Source organism: Hirundo rustica, chromosome 4 (genome assembly GCF_015227805.2).
Source record: "Hirundo rustica isolate bHirRus1 chromosome 4, bHirRus1.pri.v3, whole genome shotgun sequence".
Lineage (NCBI taxonomy): Eukaryota > Metazoa > Chordata > Aves > Passeriformes > Hirundinidae > Hirundo > Hirundo rustica.
In genome coordinates, this window is record NC_053453.1 from 14,512,859 (window position 1) to 14,531,938 (window position 19,080).

Consider the following 19,080-nt stretch of genomic DNA (forward strand, 5'->3'; position numbering starts at 1 on the left):
TTTCACTGCAGGCAAGAGAAGGAAGTTGGTGCTGTGTGCCTTCCCACTTGTTGGGAGGTGTTTCACTGCAGACACACTATTTCTTTATGAATACTTGTATATTCATATCACAGTGCATGGAAAAAGTTACACCATGGAAAACTAAGCACTCAGAAACTCACAGCAAAACCAGCCTTTGCTCTAGAGGCTTTGCTGTCTACACTTCCTCTTCCCTGTGAAATAAGGTGTCACTTCTCATCGACAAAACTGTGAATAATTTGAGATCATTCTAGAAGAGGGAAACTGCCTTGCTCATTGTGTTACACTGCTGTGATAAAACCCAGAAACACCTCTTAGGCTGGAGTATGCCTGGTGGGACTGACAGGCTAGAACCTTGTCCAGAACAGCTCATTGTTCTTTCTTCAGTTCATCCACAGAGTGATTTTTTTTTCAGCCTTTGGTACCAGATTCTAATTACATGCATTGAGAATTCAGCCTTCCATACTGTGCATTTCATTTCCTGTTAACTGTATTCCTTGGCATTATGGTCTTTAGTGCTTTGGTAGGATTTTCCACTAGGTAACTGATCTATCTGAAATATTTAGAGGATGTTTGTGTCCAGTTCTGTATGAGTGGAAAGCAAAGTTCAGTGTAGGGCAGTTTAAAGACAGATCAATTATTTATATATTTAGAACAGTTACTGAAACTTTAGCTGGCTCTAAAATCCAGAACAGTTACTGAAACTTTAGCTGGCTCTAAAATCCCTTGAGCTAGACACAGTGTGATTAACAAACAGCCTGTTGTGTTTGCTTTTTAATTTTGATAAATATTATTTATTATTTTTTAACTCCTTGGGATAGCACCTTCTGTTTGAGAGCAGTGAATACAACACTACTTAAAAGAACTTAATTCACATTCATTCAAGGCATTTTATTTTCTCAAATTTGTAGTGACGGTGCCATCTTTTTTTTCTGTTTATTTTATTAATGTCATCGAAGAATCATTAAGAATTCAGTTACTTTAATTAGTGGAGGCTGTTGTTTCTTGTTGATCACTGTTGATCAAGATTTGCTGTTGGTGAAAACTGGAATTTTTACTGTTATTCTAAACCAGGAGCATTGCAATAACTGGAGTTTTTCTGAGGTGATTCCCAACAAAGTATAGCAGTTTGTAAAATTACGATCTTGGCAAGCAAGGTGATAGAAAATTCAAATATGAGGGGATCCCCTAGATGGTCAGGCAGAGATTTTGAGCCTTTGGAAAATGGTCCAAGGTATCTATGTAGTAGGTAAAGGGAGCCACCTAGAGTTAACCTATAGGAATCTCTATATATAAATGTATGTCTGATCTTCTGCCACTTACTGCAGCTTAGGTGCCAAACTGATAGCTAAATGTTAAACCCATTTATCTCTCCTGAGAGCAGGTACCTAAATAAGATTAGAACCCCCTTTAAATGTTTTCACACTGCTACTGAAGGATTAGGATAGTTACTGGATTTTATCTTAGAGAGCATTGGGGAAAAAAAGACTGATACTAAAGTCTCCCTCCTTTCAATTGAGGACTCTGACTGGTACAATATATACTTAGGCTCTTTGCAGTAGCTCTCTCTTTGGATACATGTTTCCTCTTAACAGTAGTTTCCTTGTAAGCCATTCTTATTTTCTGCTAGTTAGTAATTGATGGGGTTTGTTACTCCACTGCATGCTGGGCTTTCTGTAATTTTTACAAACTAGGTGGGGAGAGGCATGCTTGGTAGTACTGGTGTGTTTAGCTCGGAGGCCAGAAGGAAAATCCAGCTGTGCCAGGAAGCAGTGCTGGTGCCTCAGTAAAGAGCATGGTACCAAGTGTCCGGGCACGTTTGAGCATTGCTTTCCCTGTCTTGCCATAGGTTAAATCTCAGAGCTCCTAGTCATTACAGGATCATACTTCACAAGAGTAAGGTATTAAACTCCAGACAAATTAAATGATAGGTAACTCTGCCCTCCGTGCCCTTACCCACGGCTTCACTTACAGACTCTTAACCGCTGATTTGAACCTTTCTGGGCCCAGGTAGAGTTGCTGTTTTGTCCCAGAGGTGGCAGCAGTCTGGAGCAAGTGAAGTGATTTCTACACATGCAAGAAGTCAAGCCCTTTGAGATTTTAGATGGAGAGCATTGTGGATATGTAACAGCTCATTACTTCATGAAGTTACTTAACGTTTAGGGTTGAGATTTTGCAATATCACAATTAATGTAAGTGGTTTACTGCACTTGATGCTAGTGTTCATACAGCAGCCCAGAGCAGTACTATTGCCACAATAAGCAGAACAAATGAGCAAAGAGAAGCAAGCAGTGCTTGTAGTTGACTTGTGGTTCTGGTTTTGCTCCATCTGGGTGCTTGCCATAACACAGAGATGACCAAATATTAGCAAAGGGTTCAGATCCCCTGCCCTTCCCATCCCTACCCAGTTGGTGGTGAAAGTAGTTTAACCACAGGTGGGTACAGACAGTTCACCATGGATGTTTGCAGCACTAAAACCAATGCAGCTGATGGCAGCTTGCATGGGAATTTTAGTTTACATGGCAGTTTACAGTTCTGTAATTCTTCATTTATTGCACTGTGAGTTCCTTCACATTACTCTATGGTGTATTTTAGGGACTCTCAGAATGACAATGGATAGATCCACCCTTCTGCAGACACCTCCGAGGGAAGGGAAGAAATCTCCTGAGGTATTACACATTTCTGCCAGGCAAAGCCTCTGCATGGCTGAGACCTTCCCACCATGCAGGTCCAGAGCTTTTTAGGGAAGAAAACTGACTGCTTTTTAACACACTGTGAAGTTATTGGAAGCAGTTCTTGGGGGCAAGAGCAAGCTGCCTGGAAGCCTTCTCATTGCTGGCCCAGTTTTGACTGCTCCTCTCTATCATCATGCCCTGGCTCTACAGCTTTAATAAGTCTAGTATTGTTTTAGCAGATGAACCCAGAGGGAGTTGTGGAACACTTGGCACAGAAAGCAGGACAGAGTCTGGAGCCTGACTGTTCTTTGGCTCTGACTTTCCCATCTGAACTCAAATCCCACAGACTGTTCCTGTGGTGTTTCCAGTTTCTAAGAGCTATCGGCAGTGTCTGTGAGACAGGGTAGGTATTTGTCCTTCACAAGAAATCCTTTGACAAGCAAAGGAAATGGTCAAGTAGATGTGTCTTAGGTTGCCTTTGCTGTCTTAACCTGAATGGCCTGTTGTCTTTCAAAGAACTGTGAAACTATTCTTTCAGTTTTCTTTGTTTAAAGACTCGAGGTTTTTTGGGTCCTGGGCTGTACCAAAGGCTGGGCACAGCTCATGACATTGTGGCAATTGGCCATAGCCATTCCCCAGCCATGACACTGGGGACTCCAGCAGAGAGTATAACCTGATCTGGAAATATAGTGAGTAAGAAGCTGCTTCACATACAGCCCAGCCTTGTACTTGACAAAGGGACGCTGGTGCTAGGAGGTTTAAGGTGACCAGCTCCTTTAATGTGTGCTGCTGTGAAATTCAGATGTGGTGCACTGGCTTCTAGAGCCAGCTAAGTTATGCCCAATCTGAATTCTGCACTCCAGAATAGTAGAGAAAGAAAGTGCAAAGAAGGTTTTCAGTGCTCTCCTGTCAGACTTGTGTGTCTCCTGCTGCACCATGGAATTCTTCACCGGTTTGAGCTGCAATGTTTTTGTTACAACTTGATTTTAACATGTGCGTGTTTAAATCAATTTCTAAATACCTTATGAGTACCAAACCTTGAATGCAGGATAGCTCTGCTGATTCCAAGTGAAAGTATTCAAAATGGGCTGTGAAGTGGATATTTATTCTGCCTAATCTGTCATTGTGTTTGCATGCTAACACTACCCTTGTTGTTACCGTGTAATCAACTGTTATGGAAACAATCCATTGTCCCTAAGGTAAGTTTAGAAAAATGTTCACCCACAATGCACCCACTGGATAAATCCAGTTTTAGCAATATAGTGTTTAAAGCTTTATACTCTGTTCATAGAGAATCAGCAAGAAGTGCTCTCTTGAAGCCATCCTCAGTTTACCAGTTTCCCTGAATTTTTCCTCAGGCCCTACATGTCCATTGGAACACTACGAGATCAAGTCATCTATCCAGATTCAGTGGAAGACATGCATGAGAAAGGCTACCAAGATCAAGATCTGGAGTCTATTCTGCATATGGTTCATCTTTACCACATAGTTCAAAGAGAAGGAGGTAAATTGCATATTTCTTTTTAAAGTTGACAAAATCCATTCCTTGCATGTGTGTCTTAGCATGACTGACCTTTACTAACTGAACTGGCAAAACTGGATTCAGACCTTTGTGGTTGTGGGAGCTGCACACACACCTGGTTGTTGCTCTTGATGCTAAAAGAATGAGAATAGACGAGTGCTCCTCCCCTCCCCAGTATATCCATACCCAAGCTGAGCATGCTTACTATCTTGTGATGGTCAGTCTTTTCCTGGTATTGTGGTATCACTTACCTTCCTTGATTTTCATAAAAACTGTAACCTGCCTTAAAATGTTGTAATGTCCCTGACTGCATCAACTTGAAAGTATGTGAATGAAGAGAGTCATATCTACTTTCACCTCCCTAGTTTGTGGAATCAGTGGGACTATGTGCTTTGAGGAGTGTCTGAGACCACCACACCAGAATGAGCAAGTTAAAAATAACTAAACAACACTAGCTGGCAGTAGAATGTTGCCATCTACTGCTTGCTGTTTAAGTTGCCACGTGTTCTCAGTGTTGTTTGTTCTCAGAGTTGGCGAGAGTATGTGTATATATATATACACACTGGCACTATAAATGTCAAGATGCTAAAGTCTTCTTTTGTATCTTAGGAACTGGAGCATTTTATGGCAGCACAGCAATAATTTTTATCTTTTTGTTCCTATCAGACACGAATCTCTAGTTTCAATTTCCTCCCCATCATTATGCTTTAAAAACAGACATAGGACCAAGTTGGTAACATTTAGAGAGAAGAAAAAGGATCTTTAGACCCCTTTAAGAGGTGTGCTGAATCTACCCTGCTTTTCTCTGCTGGCTGGTTTTGATCAGGTGCCTTGCCTTGTGTGTGCTTGGTGAGTTTCTGGATTGTTCTGACAACACCAAGTAGTGCTTCAACCACTGGGAATCCCAAGACAATGTCTAATTTCTCATTCCTGGATGGCAGCCTCTTGTTCTGTTAAAGAGGCAGAAGACGTCTTTTTTTAAAGTATGTGTGGATACTTCAGAGTCTTTTCTGCACATTTTAGGGTGGGAAGTAGTAATCGTTTACAACAGCAATTATATATCTAAAGATCCTTCTCCACCACTGGTTAATGCTTCTTTGTTAAGAATGTAATAATGACTGTTGCAGTAGAAAATAGGAATCTGCTATCATTCTGATTCATGTTATTATTCAAATCTGATCCTATAACACGAGAAATAGTAGGCAGAGCTAAGCTCAGTGACCGGAACAATAGCAGAGGAGGCCTCTCCTTCCTACACTGACAGTACAGCTATTCCTGTTAGTATTTCTGAGTCACTTACTTCACTAAGTGGGGTGTCTAGATTGCAGAAGAACAAGCAGGAATGTTGGAATGGGCAGCTGGAAAAGGAGCAGTTAAATTGTCAGCAGCAAGAAGTCACTGTGGAGTGTGCGCATTCACTGCATGCTGTTACTTGTGGTTGGACTGCACAACATGTGACCCTTGGTGGCCAAAGCCACCCCCCCAGCAGTGTCTGAGTGCACATGGTTGTAGTTTGTGACCCTGCAGCTGGAGTGTGTAATTGGTGACGGGGCAGTCACTGTACCCTATGTCCAAGGTGCCTTGGCAACAGTTGCTGAAACCCCAGGTTTGGATCAGTCTCACGCTGCTTTCCGTGCCAAAGAAAGTATCTATTGCTGTTCTTGCTCTTCTGCCTGTCTGACTGCACATGCACAACACACACAGTCTATTACAAAGTCTAGAGGACGCTGTTAATGTTCACTGGTGCTATACTGAAGCTCAGGACAAGGGCACACTGTGCAAAAGTTTGCACAAAAAAATGCTCTTAGGTGCTTTGTGATCTAAAGCGACAGAAGTGGCCAAAGCCGGAAAACAGGGAGAGAGATTACCACATACCAGGAAGTTTTTAGGATCATAATATACTTACTTGTTCCCTTTTCTTCTTGGGCATTTACAGGAGACAAGTGCCAAGGTAGGAGCAGAGAGGAAACGTGTGACATATGATTTGACACGTTACATGGATTTCATATACTTAGATATTTTTTAAAGCTGCCCTGGTCTGGGACAAAAGCTCATGTTCTTGGGTTTTTTGAACCAGCAAGACAGAGAAATACTTGCTGAAACTGAACAGCTGAAATTTTCTGTTTATACATAGACTATTATTTTTAATTCCAACTTTTATTTTATTCTTCTGCTTAAAACCATATTTTTAAACTAAAAATACTTTTATTAAAGATAAATTTTTTCTTTCTGAAATAATGAAAAACCTCATATAAACCTCTTGTGCTTTAATTGATCACCAATGTCATGTGTATATAACCTGATGCTTTGCAGTTTTGTGTTCTGCTCCTTGTGGGCAGTTAAGAAAAAGCCAGATGAAACCAGAGGTGCACAACTTTGACTCAGATGATTTGTTCTGGCATGATGTTATTGTTTTTAGCTGAACTACTTCCACATTGCAACAGTACAAGATCACCGCATTCCAAGTATTATGTCTGATGTTGTTTCTGTTGCTGCCAATGACAGAACTTCCTCTCTTTTTTGTAGCATTAAGGCTGGACATAGTTAGAAGTAAGTAAAATAAATAGCATAATTTGGCATTTAGCTTCCATGTTACCCTCATGAAACATTTTTCAGTCAGTATTAACAGAATACATCTAATCCACCAAAACAACAATCCCCCTCTCCATCACCGCTGTTCCGGGTGTTCCTGAGCCCAAGCCCTCGAAGAGCCCAGTGTTGCTGGCAGTAGCCCCCCTTGCTGCTGGGGACAGAGCTCCCTTCCCACTGAGGCCCAAACTAATGTTTTTCTCACCACCTGGATATTAGATGAATGCTGTTCCGTTACTTACCTTTTTATTATCTGTAAGGTGTCACCATCAACATCTGCAGAGTTGTTAGCCCTACCAGAACCATAATTTCATACAAAAGGAAGGTTATAATCATCATGTGCGATGAAAAAGCATGTCCAGAAATGGGGGCTAAAAGCATGGAGATATGCAGTACGTACACATAAAGTAGTTCCTTCTGAAAATCCGTGTGTATTTAGCAAGTGTCGGTGGAGGTGCAGCCCTGGGCCTGTCACACGAGAGGAGCCATGAGGCCGTGGAGCTGCGCGCGTGACTGGGCCTGTCCGCTTGGGGCTGATGACATTACTGAGCAAGTTCAACCTGTTTATGGTTTCTCAGCACCCCAGATTATAATTATTCCTCATTATTTTGCAGATTTGTCATATCTTTGGGTGTTGTCCAGGGAGCCTTTGTGCTAGGCCACGTATAAACAGACGGACAAGCCCATTTCCTCTCTCTGAGATTATTTCATCTGATCGCTTTAGCCCTGGCTTTGCTTTTGTTACTGGTACCAGCAGGAACTCCGGAGAGCTCTGCCAGCTTTGCCAGTGGCTCTGAAATCCAGAGACACAAATCCCTGCAGTGTCATGCTGAGCTGGGGCTCATGCAATCGATGGTCTCTTTGTTCCTTGCTCGGCACCAGTTGTCCTTGCATATTCATGCTGCACAGCACTGGGCTCTCTTTACATATGCTGTGAAAGTGGCTTCCACGCCCAAAAACTTGGCAGTCAGGACTCTCTGGCTTTGGTCTGCTGTGTTAGCCTTTCTTCTGTCCTTCAGTCTGTGTTGATAAGATGTGTAGGAATGTAGATCTGAAAAAGGAACTTTTATGCTTATCTTTTCATGGCAGCTGAATGCTCAGTCTTGCATGAAAATGCAAGGATTCACAATGATGGATACAGATCCCAGGTGTAACCCATTTGGGTTTTGCCAAATACAGCTTGCATCTTCTATCAGAAAACGGAGATTAAAGGAATTACAAAAGAAGCCGTGCAAGAAAATGAAATGCTGCTATCCTAAGGCTATCACTAGGTTTTGCTGGCAGCTGTATGTATTTCTGCTGCTGTTACTGTGCCCCAGCACATTACACATGCTCTTTGTCTTACTGGCTGCAAAAGCCATAACAAGAAGGTGGGCAAGGAATTTGGACTCTGAAAGCCAGGATTGTGCTTGCACTTAGTGAGAGATTGGTGCTGCATTCATAGGGGAGCCATTTCATTTCTGAAGTGGATGTAGTTACGGGTGACCTACGCCACTGACTTGGCTGATATTTCCAGAACACTTAAGGTACCTTCACTGACCGGTGCCATGTCAGCAGGAAGGAGACAAGTAGGTGCACTATTGTTGACCTGCTTGAAGGGGGGAGTCAGTTTGGGGTGAGTTACAATGCCTAAGTGTTCAGACGAAATTATTTAGAAATTAGAAAAAAGTTTTTCAAAAGGGATAATATAAAACTGCACACTTCCTTGTTTGTTGTTTGAGGCATTCCAAGTGGAATGAGAGTTCAGGGAGGGTGGTAGGCAGGAAGAGACAAGATGCACGTGTCATATTCAGTTAGAATGTAATTGAACTAACCACAGAGATGACCATTGTATCCTGGTAAATGGAGGTTAAATCTTACACATTTAGAGAAAATAATAGAATTATATTGCTGACAAGAGGATGCTTCTTTTTGAACTTCATTCCCTTTTAATAAGCCTTTATAAACCAGCTGATCAGGAAGAAACTGTGTGAACACAGGCACTGCTTCCCCAGGCACATGTGCACACATGCACACCCACCCACACCCTAGCTCAGATCCAGGTCCTGAAGCTCATCTGTATTCTCAGCTTAAAAATAACAGAACATAAGCAGCAGCTTGAATGTTGTCTTGAGAAGCATAGTTTTTCTGTGGCTTTTGTGAAAAACTGTTTCCATGCCTTGCTAGAACTTTTTGCCAAAAGAGTGCTCCAGGTGTTTTACAGTGCTTTTTGGAAGCTCAGGGTGTTGGTGGAACAGCAGTCCAGCTTTCTGTGAGGTCCCAGCACTGGGACAGCTCAGCAATAGCAGCCTATGTGTACCTGTTCCCTTTACCAGAGTATATCCAAATGGTGATTTAGTTAATCACTACACAACTCCATCTTTGTTGGGAGCCTGCTAATAGAAAGCACTGTATGTGCTCCATGGAGGGCACCCAACTGGCATCCTTAAACAAGAATGGAAGGAGAATGGGGAAAAGCTATAGGATCACTAAAGGTGATGTCTTACTTGCATATGCCTGGTTTTGAAATCTAACTTTATAAATATTTAATAAAAAATCAGTACATTTCCTATTTTTTTGTAGAGCAAAATCATGAAATTTAGTCTCTGACATTATTAATTACTGGTTTTGGTCACAGAGCCCCTCATCAGATGTTTCACTGATGTTTTGTCAGTCCTGCCAAGGCCTGGTATAGCACCAAGCCCAGGCAGAGCAGTACCAAGCCTCCTGCACCTTCACAAGCCCCATTGTCTCACATTTGTTCAGATATCACAAATAACACAGCTCACCCTCCCTGCTTTATCTTACTTATAGTCTTTTCTGGCAAATACTTTTTTTAAGTTTGGAAGTGGCAGAAAAGGGGTTTTGGCTGTGTTACTAGCTTTTTAGTTTCAGTATTTCTGGGGCTGATCTGAAAAAATGTTCTCTTCCTCTCAGCCCCGCTTCATCTGCTTTTCTCATGAATAGATGATCTGTTGAGAAAAATGTCTTATCAGATTTTTTGCTACATCCACACTCGTCTATAGAAAAAGAAGAGTGTGGATGTAGCGAAAAATCTGATAAGACATTTCGTTTATAAGATAGACGAAAACTCGTCTGTTTTGCTACTCCATCCATCTGAACTGTTTGACTGAAAATGTATTTTCAGAAAGGTAATTTGTTACTTTATTTTTTTCAGTAGGAGGAATTATTCATGCCCAAGTACTCACAGAATACCAGTCTGCTGTAAGATCACAGATAAAATGCCTCATGCTCCTGTTTCATGTACCTGAAAGTGATAAAGAAATAAATCAGTTAGAGACCATGAAGAATATTAAATAAGGATACCCCATGTTAGAGCAGTTGTGGGTTATTTTTAAATACAAAGTAGTAGGAAATTTTTATAGAAGATTCTCCTGTCTGATGGCAGTTTTGCTGCCTAAATGTGCACACAGATACATCCCTGTGACTGCAGTTGTGTTTCTGTTGGGTTTGCTGACAGTTTTCTTTGCCTGTAGTAGTGAGTGTAGTCTGGCAATTCTCTTTATTTTTTACACTTTATTTATTTTACTTTGCTTTTAAATTTCCACTCATACCTTTCAAGAAAAAATAGAGAATTGTTCCATGAAACAATATGACAGAATAAAATGTCTAGTTATATGACAGAATAAAATTACTAGTTACATTCATGTCAAAAAGATTTTTTTCAAAGAGATGGTAAGTAAAGTTTTTTGACAGTATCTATATGACCAAAAAGTCTAAATTCCACTTTCAAAATTGTCACAATATAAGGGATATTTTTCTAGTTGATTGCCAGTGGATAGGTATTGAGGTATTTCAGAAGGTGTGATTCAGTAGCCTGAGCTGTCTCTTCTGAGGTTGAGATGCTCTTTATGATTTTGGTTACAGATTGCAGAGATGTTGCAAGTGAAGCTGCATTTCATACACTTTAATAAAAGTTCATAAACTTCATAAACTTTTACTGTCTTGACTCATTTTGTTTGCATTTTTTTTAAAAGGCTGGGATGCAATCATGGATTGGAAAGATGTCTTGTCAGGAGGAGAAAAACAAAGGATGGGCATGGCCCGGATGTTTTACCACAAGTAAGTGTTACAGTTCATTCCTTAGGAAGCATTTGAAAATGAGAAAGAGCTTTGCAGATTTCCTGTTACAGTTTGAGCAGTAGTAGACTATAATCTGCATGTAAAATGCCACACTGTCTGGCATAGGATGTGCATAAATCTTGGTTTTTATTCATACAAGCTCTGCCTTTGGTTTGGATAATGCCTCTTAAGCTTTACTTTTGGTAACATAGCATTATCTTTTTCAGATACTTCTTTCTTTAACATCTCAGGCACAAACATCTTCCCTCCTGCAAATGTTGCTGAAGTATGATGGACTGTTGCAAGAAGCCCCTGGAGTTTGAAAGCCAAGCTCCTTAACCTTTTGATTTTGGAGACTGCAAGCACACAAAGGCAGCCCAGTCCTAATGTAGCAGTGGATAGGAAGTTTGAGTTGGCTTTAGCTACTGCATAACTTGATGAGAGTACAAAAGAATACTAGTACAAAATGTCAGACTAGGACATAGAAGTTAGATCACTGTGTACTCAAATGGGCCAGGAAATAAACCCCATTTTTCCTGGAAGTTGCCTTTTCACCTGAATAATGCATGGAAACTTCATGTTGCCTCCAGCCAACTTCTAGCTGGAAATAAGAGACAGCTGTCTGGCAAAAACAGCTCTCTACTTCCTGTTGTTCTTTCAATTAAACCTTGCACTTGGGAATGCTGTCCAAAACCTAGACGAGTAACGTTCTTTATCTGCTTTTAAAAGGCCGAAATATGCATTGCTGGATGAATGTACGAGTGCTGTAAGCATTGATGTTGAAGGAAAGATATTCCAAGCTGCAAAAGCTGCTGGAATATCCCTGCTTTCCATAACACACAGACCTTCTCTTTGGTGAGTATATTCAGGCCTTTATCATGGTCCTTGCTTTTAGTGTTCTGACAAGTTTGTGCTCTGACAAGCCTTTATTCTTTGTACTGGGGCAGTTGCTTTGTCAGTATCTACTGCAGTTTCTAAGATAAGTTGTCTACAACAGTAATGTAAATTAATTTAGCATGGATTTTTTTCATTCCATTTCATTTAGTTTTTCATTTATTGATCCCTCTTATTTTTTTAACATGTTTCAGTTATTAATATGCAGATGTGTAAGAGGTAATTAATTAGTCTATGCCACAGCCACAACAGGTATCACCAGGTTATTTTGTAAAGTTGGCATGTGAGGTGTCCTGGGGAAGTTTACTCATGCAGGGAGAAGATGGGAAACATGGCACATGGTTAGTCTATACTTTGTTCCTCCATAGGAATGCTACGTCTGGTTTTTTTAACAGTTGTTTCCTCTATCTGCAGCATTTAGCTTCTTGATTTTTTGGGCGTTTGGTGGGGGAAAAATAGAAAGATGAGTTAAGCATTTGGTATAATGAAGGATAATATGCAAGAAGTGGTGAATATTAGTCTGGAGATGAGTCTCTTTTAAGTCCCACGTAATTGAGTTTATTAGAACTGTCACATTCCCTGGATGGGATTTATAATCAGTGTTTTATGATGCATTTCACCTTCTGTAATTTATAGTGATAAATTACACAGTCATACCAGTGGCTCTGAGGGAACTCTCTGCTCTTCCTCTGGTACCTCCTGAAAAATGTTTTGTCAGGTCTTGACAAACTCCGCATGTACACCTTTGAATATTTTCAATGCACACACCCTGATACTCACTGAAAGATCTGTGACTCCCACACAGACTTTTTTATTTTGGCCCCTTGCAAACCTAACCATGTTTTAGGAATAAAGTTATCTTTAGCCAACCTTGTAAGACACAGGGGAACAAACTGAGCTGTAATTTGAACGAACTTGAGTTTTATCAGTAGGATCAGGTGCATCATGCCTGCCTCACTGTATTTGCTGCTAGGGAGGTAAGACATCTATCAAAAAGAGAAGTAAATAAAATTAACTGGGACTGGAATTCCTGAGGGAGAAATGAACCTTGTCTGATACTGCTGTTCTAGCTCCTGGGGAAAAAGGCATCTGATGGAGTTGTAGTGAGGGCACCTGTAGCCACAATGTTTCTAAGAAGGAGGCAGTAAGAAGGGGCCACCACCTTGGCCAGGGACAGCAGGTGATGAGTGGATGTTCCACAGCCCTGCTGCCCACTCCTGCCAGCATCCCTGCAGATGAGGGGCTCAGACCCGGCCACGTGGGCTGCAGAGGTGATGACTGCCCCGGCTGGGGGCCCCCACCAGTGCTGCTGCTTCCAGCTGGCACTTGCAGAATGTCACTATTGCCCTGGGGCAGTCCTGGTGACAGGCTTTGAAATACCCAAATCCCTTATGAAAGAGTGTCCTGGGGTGACAATGAGTCATTGAAAAGAAAGCCTTACCAGTGATCCAGAACTGGACAACTCAAATTCCTGAGAAGCACCTTTGAAAAGAGACACACACATCCACATTTGCATGCAAAAAAAGAATCATCTGTTCCCTGAGCCATTACTAATGTTTTAATTTCTGCTGCAGGAAGTACCACACTCACTTGCTGCAGTTTGACGGACAAGGTGGCTGGCGTTTCGAGCAGTTGGACACCGCTATCCGTTTATCCTTGAGTGAGGAAAAACAGAGACTGGAATCCCAGCTTGCAGGAATTCCTAAAATGCAGCAGAGACTGAATGAACTGTGTAAAATCCTGGGAGAAGATTCAGTGCTTAAAACAATGGACAAAGAGGAATAAATAATTTATGGTTTATGTTTTTAAAAGTATTTTTTTAGTTAAAACCATTACAAATTCAGCCATTATCCTTTGCATGCATTGTGACAGAGGCTTAGAGCATAGCAAAACACAGCCAGCAGAAAATAATGCTCTGAACGCTATGTAAGACTTTAGTGTTTTAGTATTAAGGAGGAAAATGGTTGAACTGTGAAAAGAAAATAAGCAATTGCACAGAGTATAAGATTAGTCATTACAGCTTATGTTAATTCCTAGTGAAAGCCCAATTCACTGCAAGAAACGACCAACAAACTTGGGTTTTATAGGTGAATTTTTGCCTGAGACTTGGCCTGCAGAATGTGCTCTTGTACCGGGTCACTGTGTGCGTATGACATGCCTGCTACGCAGAGCAACCGGGCATGACACTCGGGCATGGAGCACAGCAGGGGCAGCATCTGGGTGAGTATGCAGATGCATGCAAAAATCTCATTTGGGTATAAGAAACATTCTCTCAGCCCATGTAAAACAAGACTTCTGTTCTACTACTGAATAGTATATATGCCTTTACCTGCATTTCCATAGGGAATAATGTAATAGGCTGACCAGAAGACAACTGTCTGAGCAACCCACTGCCCTCATGACAGAGAAGCAGGGACAGAGGTAAACATGTAATATACTTGTGCTTTATGCCATTACACATAGCTTCAGAGGCTCTTTGCCCTTCATGATACATCAGTTCCTTCAGGGGATTATTTATGTCCCTTAGTCAGTAACCTCTGGTGGTGTGGATGGAGCACTGGGCCTGGCATCAAATGACTTAGTTTTCATTTGATTAAATCATTCATCTGCTCTTATGGGCCTGATCCAGCTGGCATCCATATCTGACCTAGTTCCTCCATTGGCATAATCACAATATAGACATTTGTTTGTTCCATGAGACACTTGGTGATGGGAAGGACTGTAGGAGAAGGAAATGGCAGTTTCTAACAATATGCTGAATTCTCAGGCATGGCTGTCCTGCCAAATGAAATGCTCAGCACTTACAAAGGTCTGTGAAAAGTTAGAGCATTTGGTAACCACTAATGAATATGCCTGCCATATTTTGTGGAGTGGCTGAAGTTGCCCTCCCTGTGAGCAAATGCACTGGTTAACAGCCTTGCTTTCAGATGCACTCACTGATTGTCCCATCAGCTTTTCAGTTTAGGTCCCCAGTTAGTCAGAAAGTACTTGAACTGCCTGAGACAGTACGGGCCTGAGTGCCTTGCTGAATGCAAAAGCTGGAGAATGAGAAATAAAGATGTGAATGTATTTAAGAACTCCTGTTCTCTCTGTCTGCAAGTGCACAGCAAACGGGCAACTCAGGAGTGAAGATCAGGAGGGATAAGAGGCTTTGCAGGTGGGTAAATGAGCCTTAGCCAAGATGTAGCAATCGAAGTTTGTTGGTTCTTTTTTATTTTTTCCCAGAAGTGTGATTCCTTAGAAGTTTTATGTCTGTTGTTCTTGTCTTAGAGAGGCAGTGCAAAAACTGCTAAGAGCTGTTTGGAGAGGAGAAATATTTTAGGGGCATTTGCTGAGCTGGAAATATTTGAGCACCCTGAAGTTAATATAAACTATTTGTTTTTTCTGATAGCTTCAAGAACAAGAGGAAGGTGAATTAACTCCATCTGCCAAATCCCAGTGCACTAACCATTATTTCTTTTTCAGTGTGCTCAGCTTGCTACTTGGTATGGCATTTGCACCAGAAAATGGAGCAAGTCTGTTCCCTTCAGAGTATGTGGCTTGAATGTAACCCTGTAATTTATGCTGGTGACAACAGTTGGTTCCTTTCATTAATTTTTTCTGTAGAGCCCCTTGAGACATCTCACTGATGTAGAAAAGAATGCTCCTAGGAACCTTAGAAAGAGCTGAAAAATTAAGGTTCAAGATAATAAGATGTTGTATCGTAAAGCACAGGTGGAGGTCACTGCTAGGGTGGCTGACGTGTATGCATTTTAATTTGCAAATGTCTGTGCTTGTCCCTCTCCCTGAAGGTGAGCTTTCCCCTTTCTCATCTTCAAAGCAAAATTCGTAACTGCTAAGGAAAAAAAGAAGTCAGCCAAGAATCTGTTCTCAGTGAGCATAACTAAGATGACTGATGAGTGTAAAAGCTTGCAGGTTCCTGATTGATGTTTCTCTAAGATGAGATGAATCAGGGCACAGCATGCACATACCCTTGTCCCAGCTGCAGTGCATCCTGCTAACCCAAGGCAGCCACAAAGCCACCTTTCCACAAGCCTTTCCCAAGCCAGGACCTGAGGTGGAGGAAGGGGCATTGCTGTTCCCCACCTCTCCGTTAAGCACTTTAACATGTGGCTGGGAACTAAACCAGGGTTATCCACTCCCTGAATGAGTGGGATACTGAAAAGTGCTGAAGAATTGGCCCAGTGTGGCACAGCTCCAGATATCCCACCAAAGCTCTGCACCTGTCCTTTGACTTGCTGGGAGCCATTATGGGCAAGTGCAGCACCTGAAATCTGCTGTATGCCTTACAGAGATCAAAGCTGGCTGTCTATCCCTCATGGCACAATTCTCTTCTGAGGAAACCATGTTGAGTAGAAGAAAGTTTGTTTGCTGGTGGGTTTTTTGTTTTTTGTTTTTTTTTTTTAAATGAGATTATGCATAAAGCATACAAAATTTATATATGTTACTGATGAAATTTTGATGAAAACTGAAATCACACCAGGATCAATCTAATAGTATTTTCTTTGGAGTTTGACGTACACTTCTTAGATCCAGTAATAGACAACCATTCCCATTCAGCTGTACAGTGTAAAGTACTCTAGCATCTCTCTCATCTATTTGTGCTCCTGTAGGCACAGCAAGAACATTAGAGGCTGCTATGAGAAGAAATACTTCTCTAAACAGGAACTTTCTGAGTGATACTGAGCTGGTTTTAGAAGGGATTTCTGTACTAGTGGCTCCTTATTTTTCAAGTTAGTTTTGTGGCAGGAAGGGAAGGTGCCCTGGAGGTATTTTCTTTGAACTTTCTGTGTTGTTCCAAGGGCTAGTTGAAACTGAAGTCTCTGTTTCTGTTTCTGGAGAGTTTTACAGGGCACAGTCCAGCTCATTTTGTGCTGCTTCAGGCCCAGCCTAGCAGAGGTGCATACTCCCTGCTCAGGAATAGCTCAGGGAGACACTGCTCTGGAGCCAGGGCTTGGGGAGCACGTGGCCCTGGCAGTGCAAGAGGGTCAAAGTGGGACACGATACCTTGGTGAAAGCTTTTTTGTGGTGCAGTGAGAGCTGCTTATAAATGTTCATTCCTTTTTTGGTGTTCAGGAGCTGTTGCTCCCCAGGAGGCTGAGGAAGTGACTGTTTGGCCTCCTTTCTGCCTGTCATTTGTATCTGGAGCTAGCCAGACCCCGTCACGGTGTCTGTGCATTCAGGGCTGGGTACTGCCCAGTGCTGAGCACACCCAGCCCTGTGAGCACCCTCTCACTCCCCCGGGCTCAGGGCAGACTGGATTGCCTGGGTCTGTTTGCACCTAGAGGAGTGCAGGTGATGAGCAAAAGTCATACCTGCCCCAGGCAGGTAGTATCTGTACAACAAAAATATGAATTCTCCACATCAGTGTGTTCAGATAATGCAAAGTGGTTTTGCAGGAATCTTCTGAATGAAAGGACACAATTTTTGTGCATGGAATTTCACTATTTTAACCTGGGAGGAGTTTGTTTTTCACTTAGTTTTGGGGTCAGACTAATTCCTGGTTTGGACTTGGGAGTCCTCCTTCTGCAGGGACAGAAAACCCCATGAATGTTTCAAAGTAATTTTTCAAAAGCAGTGGTATTTGTATCTGAGTAGGGAATGAGGGACTGGGTATTAAATGGGATATTTTAGAGAAAATTGTATCTTAAAGCAAATGAACACATCTGCAGTCCACTCAAACTTATAAATGGTGATAATGCATGTCATCGTCAAATTTCTGAGCCAATCACATAAAGAAATCCCCCTACTGAGCTGTTCATGAAGCTTAGGAGAACTGTTAATCAAATGTCTTTGTTTTGTTTATGTTTGATATTAATGCCTTTTAAGAGCAGAGAATTTATAAAGCAATAAAATATGCTTTACAGTTGTAATTTATTCCAACCTCAAATAAAACATGTTGCATTTACTTTCAGTATTCCTTATGAGTCATTCACAAAGCAGTCAGGACCTGCCTGCTTGTGCTCTGGGAGTCCTTGATGTTTCTGTGATGGAGCAGGAAAGCTCGGGGTGGATGCTGTGTGTTTTCAAGTTAAAACACGTATTTCATTCCTAGGTCAGGCTGGCGTCAAAGGCTGCTGTGAGGTTTCTCATCTTTCATGCCATCCACTTCAGTGTGTGCCTGATTGATGACAGGAAGGTGACAAAAGCTGGGGCTTTCTGCCAGGGTCCTACACCAGCAGTGATCCAGAGAACCGTGTCAGCACTACCACATGGGATGCCTCAGCAGCAGCACTCCCAAAGGTTGTTGGTAGGGTTTTTGTAAGATACAGTTGAGCCACAGTGCCACAAATAATCAACAAGCAAGAGCTCACGATGGCCTAGCAGAGGGGTGAGTTTTTTCTTAGGGAGTATGAGGGCAATGGTTGGCTCCTTAGCAGCCTTGACACAGCTGGCTTGTGTCCAGCCCCTTTCCAGCTGTGGCAGGGGATGGTGAGGTACTGTGTGGTGCAGGACCTGGATTATTCAGTTGGAGAGCCAGTGGAGGTGGTGGTCACTTGAGAACCAGGTTCTTAGGGATGACTGGAGTCTGGTCCCCCGTGCCTCCCTTACAGCCACTGCACCCACTCAGTGGGGGAGCACTGGCAGAGAGTGAAGTCCAGCACATGAGCAATGAGAAATTCTTTTTTGGGGGTCTCTGTGCAAGCTGTAGGACCAGGCTGGGCCTCACACATCAAACCAGGTGTCATGGTAGTGGAGAAGGTCAGCTGAAAGCTGAGGTTGCACTTCAGTTTCACATTTTTTTACAAGAAATGCTTTGGTGTCCACTCCTTGGAGAGCATTCCTGCTTTCTGATCAGGACTGGTGCCATGGGTTTGATGTGAAGTGCCAAAGTCCCAAGGGTTAGGTATCCCCAGAAGAGAGGGAACAGCAAGACTTGCATCATGGGAGCTAAAAGGACTGAGGAAACATTCAGGGCAAAGGTGTCCAAAAACTTCCCACAGGTGAAATTTTCTATTAGGTGGGGAATATCTGGAAGAACATCTTAACACTGTCTCTGTATGGCTTATTTCTGATTACAGCTTATTCTGCTGCACCTGCTTTGTATTTTTTAAATTAGTGTCTTTAACCTAACATCTCTGAGAGGGTAACAGTGGCTTTTCAAAAATACTGTACTGACTCAATGCAAGTCTGATGTGTCTGAACAATCTGGTTTAAACAGGTAATTAAAAAAGGAAGAAAGAGATTGTGATAGTGGCTGATGCAGGGCTGAGGAGCCAGCTGGCTCCTGGGGCTGGCCTCCCAGTGAGACACCAGGCTGGGACACCAGGCTGGGATAAGCTCTGGGAAAAAGCAATCCAGGAGAGCCCATGGGAGGAG

The 19,080-nt window shown here is 42.2% G+C and overlaps 1 protein-coding gene across 2 annotated transcripts in view; it reads left to right on the forward strand.

The window, feature by feature from the left end:
* ABCD2 (ATP binding cassette subfamily D member 2) overlaps window positions 1–17,674 on the forward strand; it is a 41,552-nt gene extending 23,878 nt beyond the window's left edge. The window contains exons 7-10 of one of the 2 annotated variants that reach the window (XM_040062065.2): window positions 4,052–4,197; window positions 10,782–10,866; window positions 11,596–11,721; window positions 13,335–17,674. In XM_040062065.2, the coding sequence (XP_039917999.1) occupies window positions 4,052–4,197; window positions 10,782–10,866; window positions 11,596–11,721; window positions 13,335–13,545 (568 nt within the window). In that variant the 3' untranslated portion in view covers window positions 13,546–17,674. The other variant, XM_040062066.2, reaches the window with a different exon arrangement.
* Window positions 17,675–19,080: the final 1,406 nt, after the last annotated feature.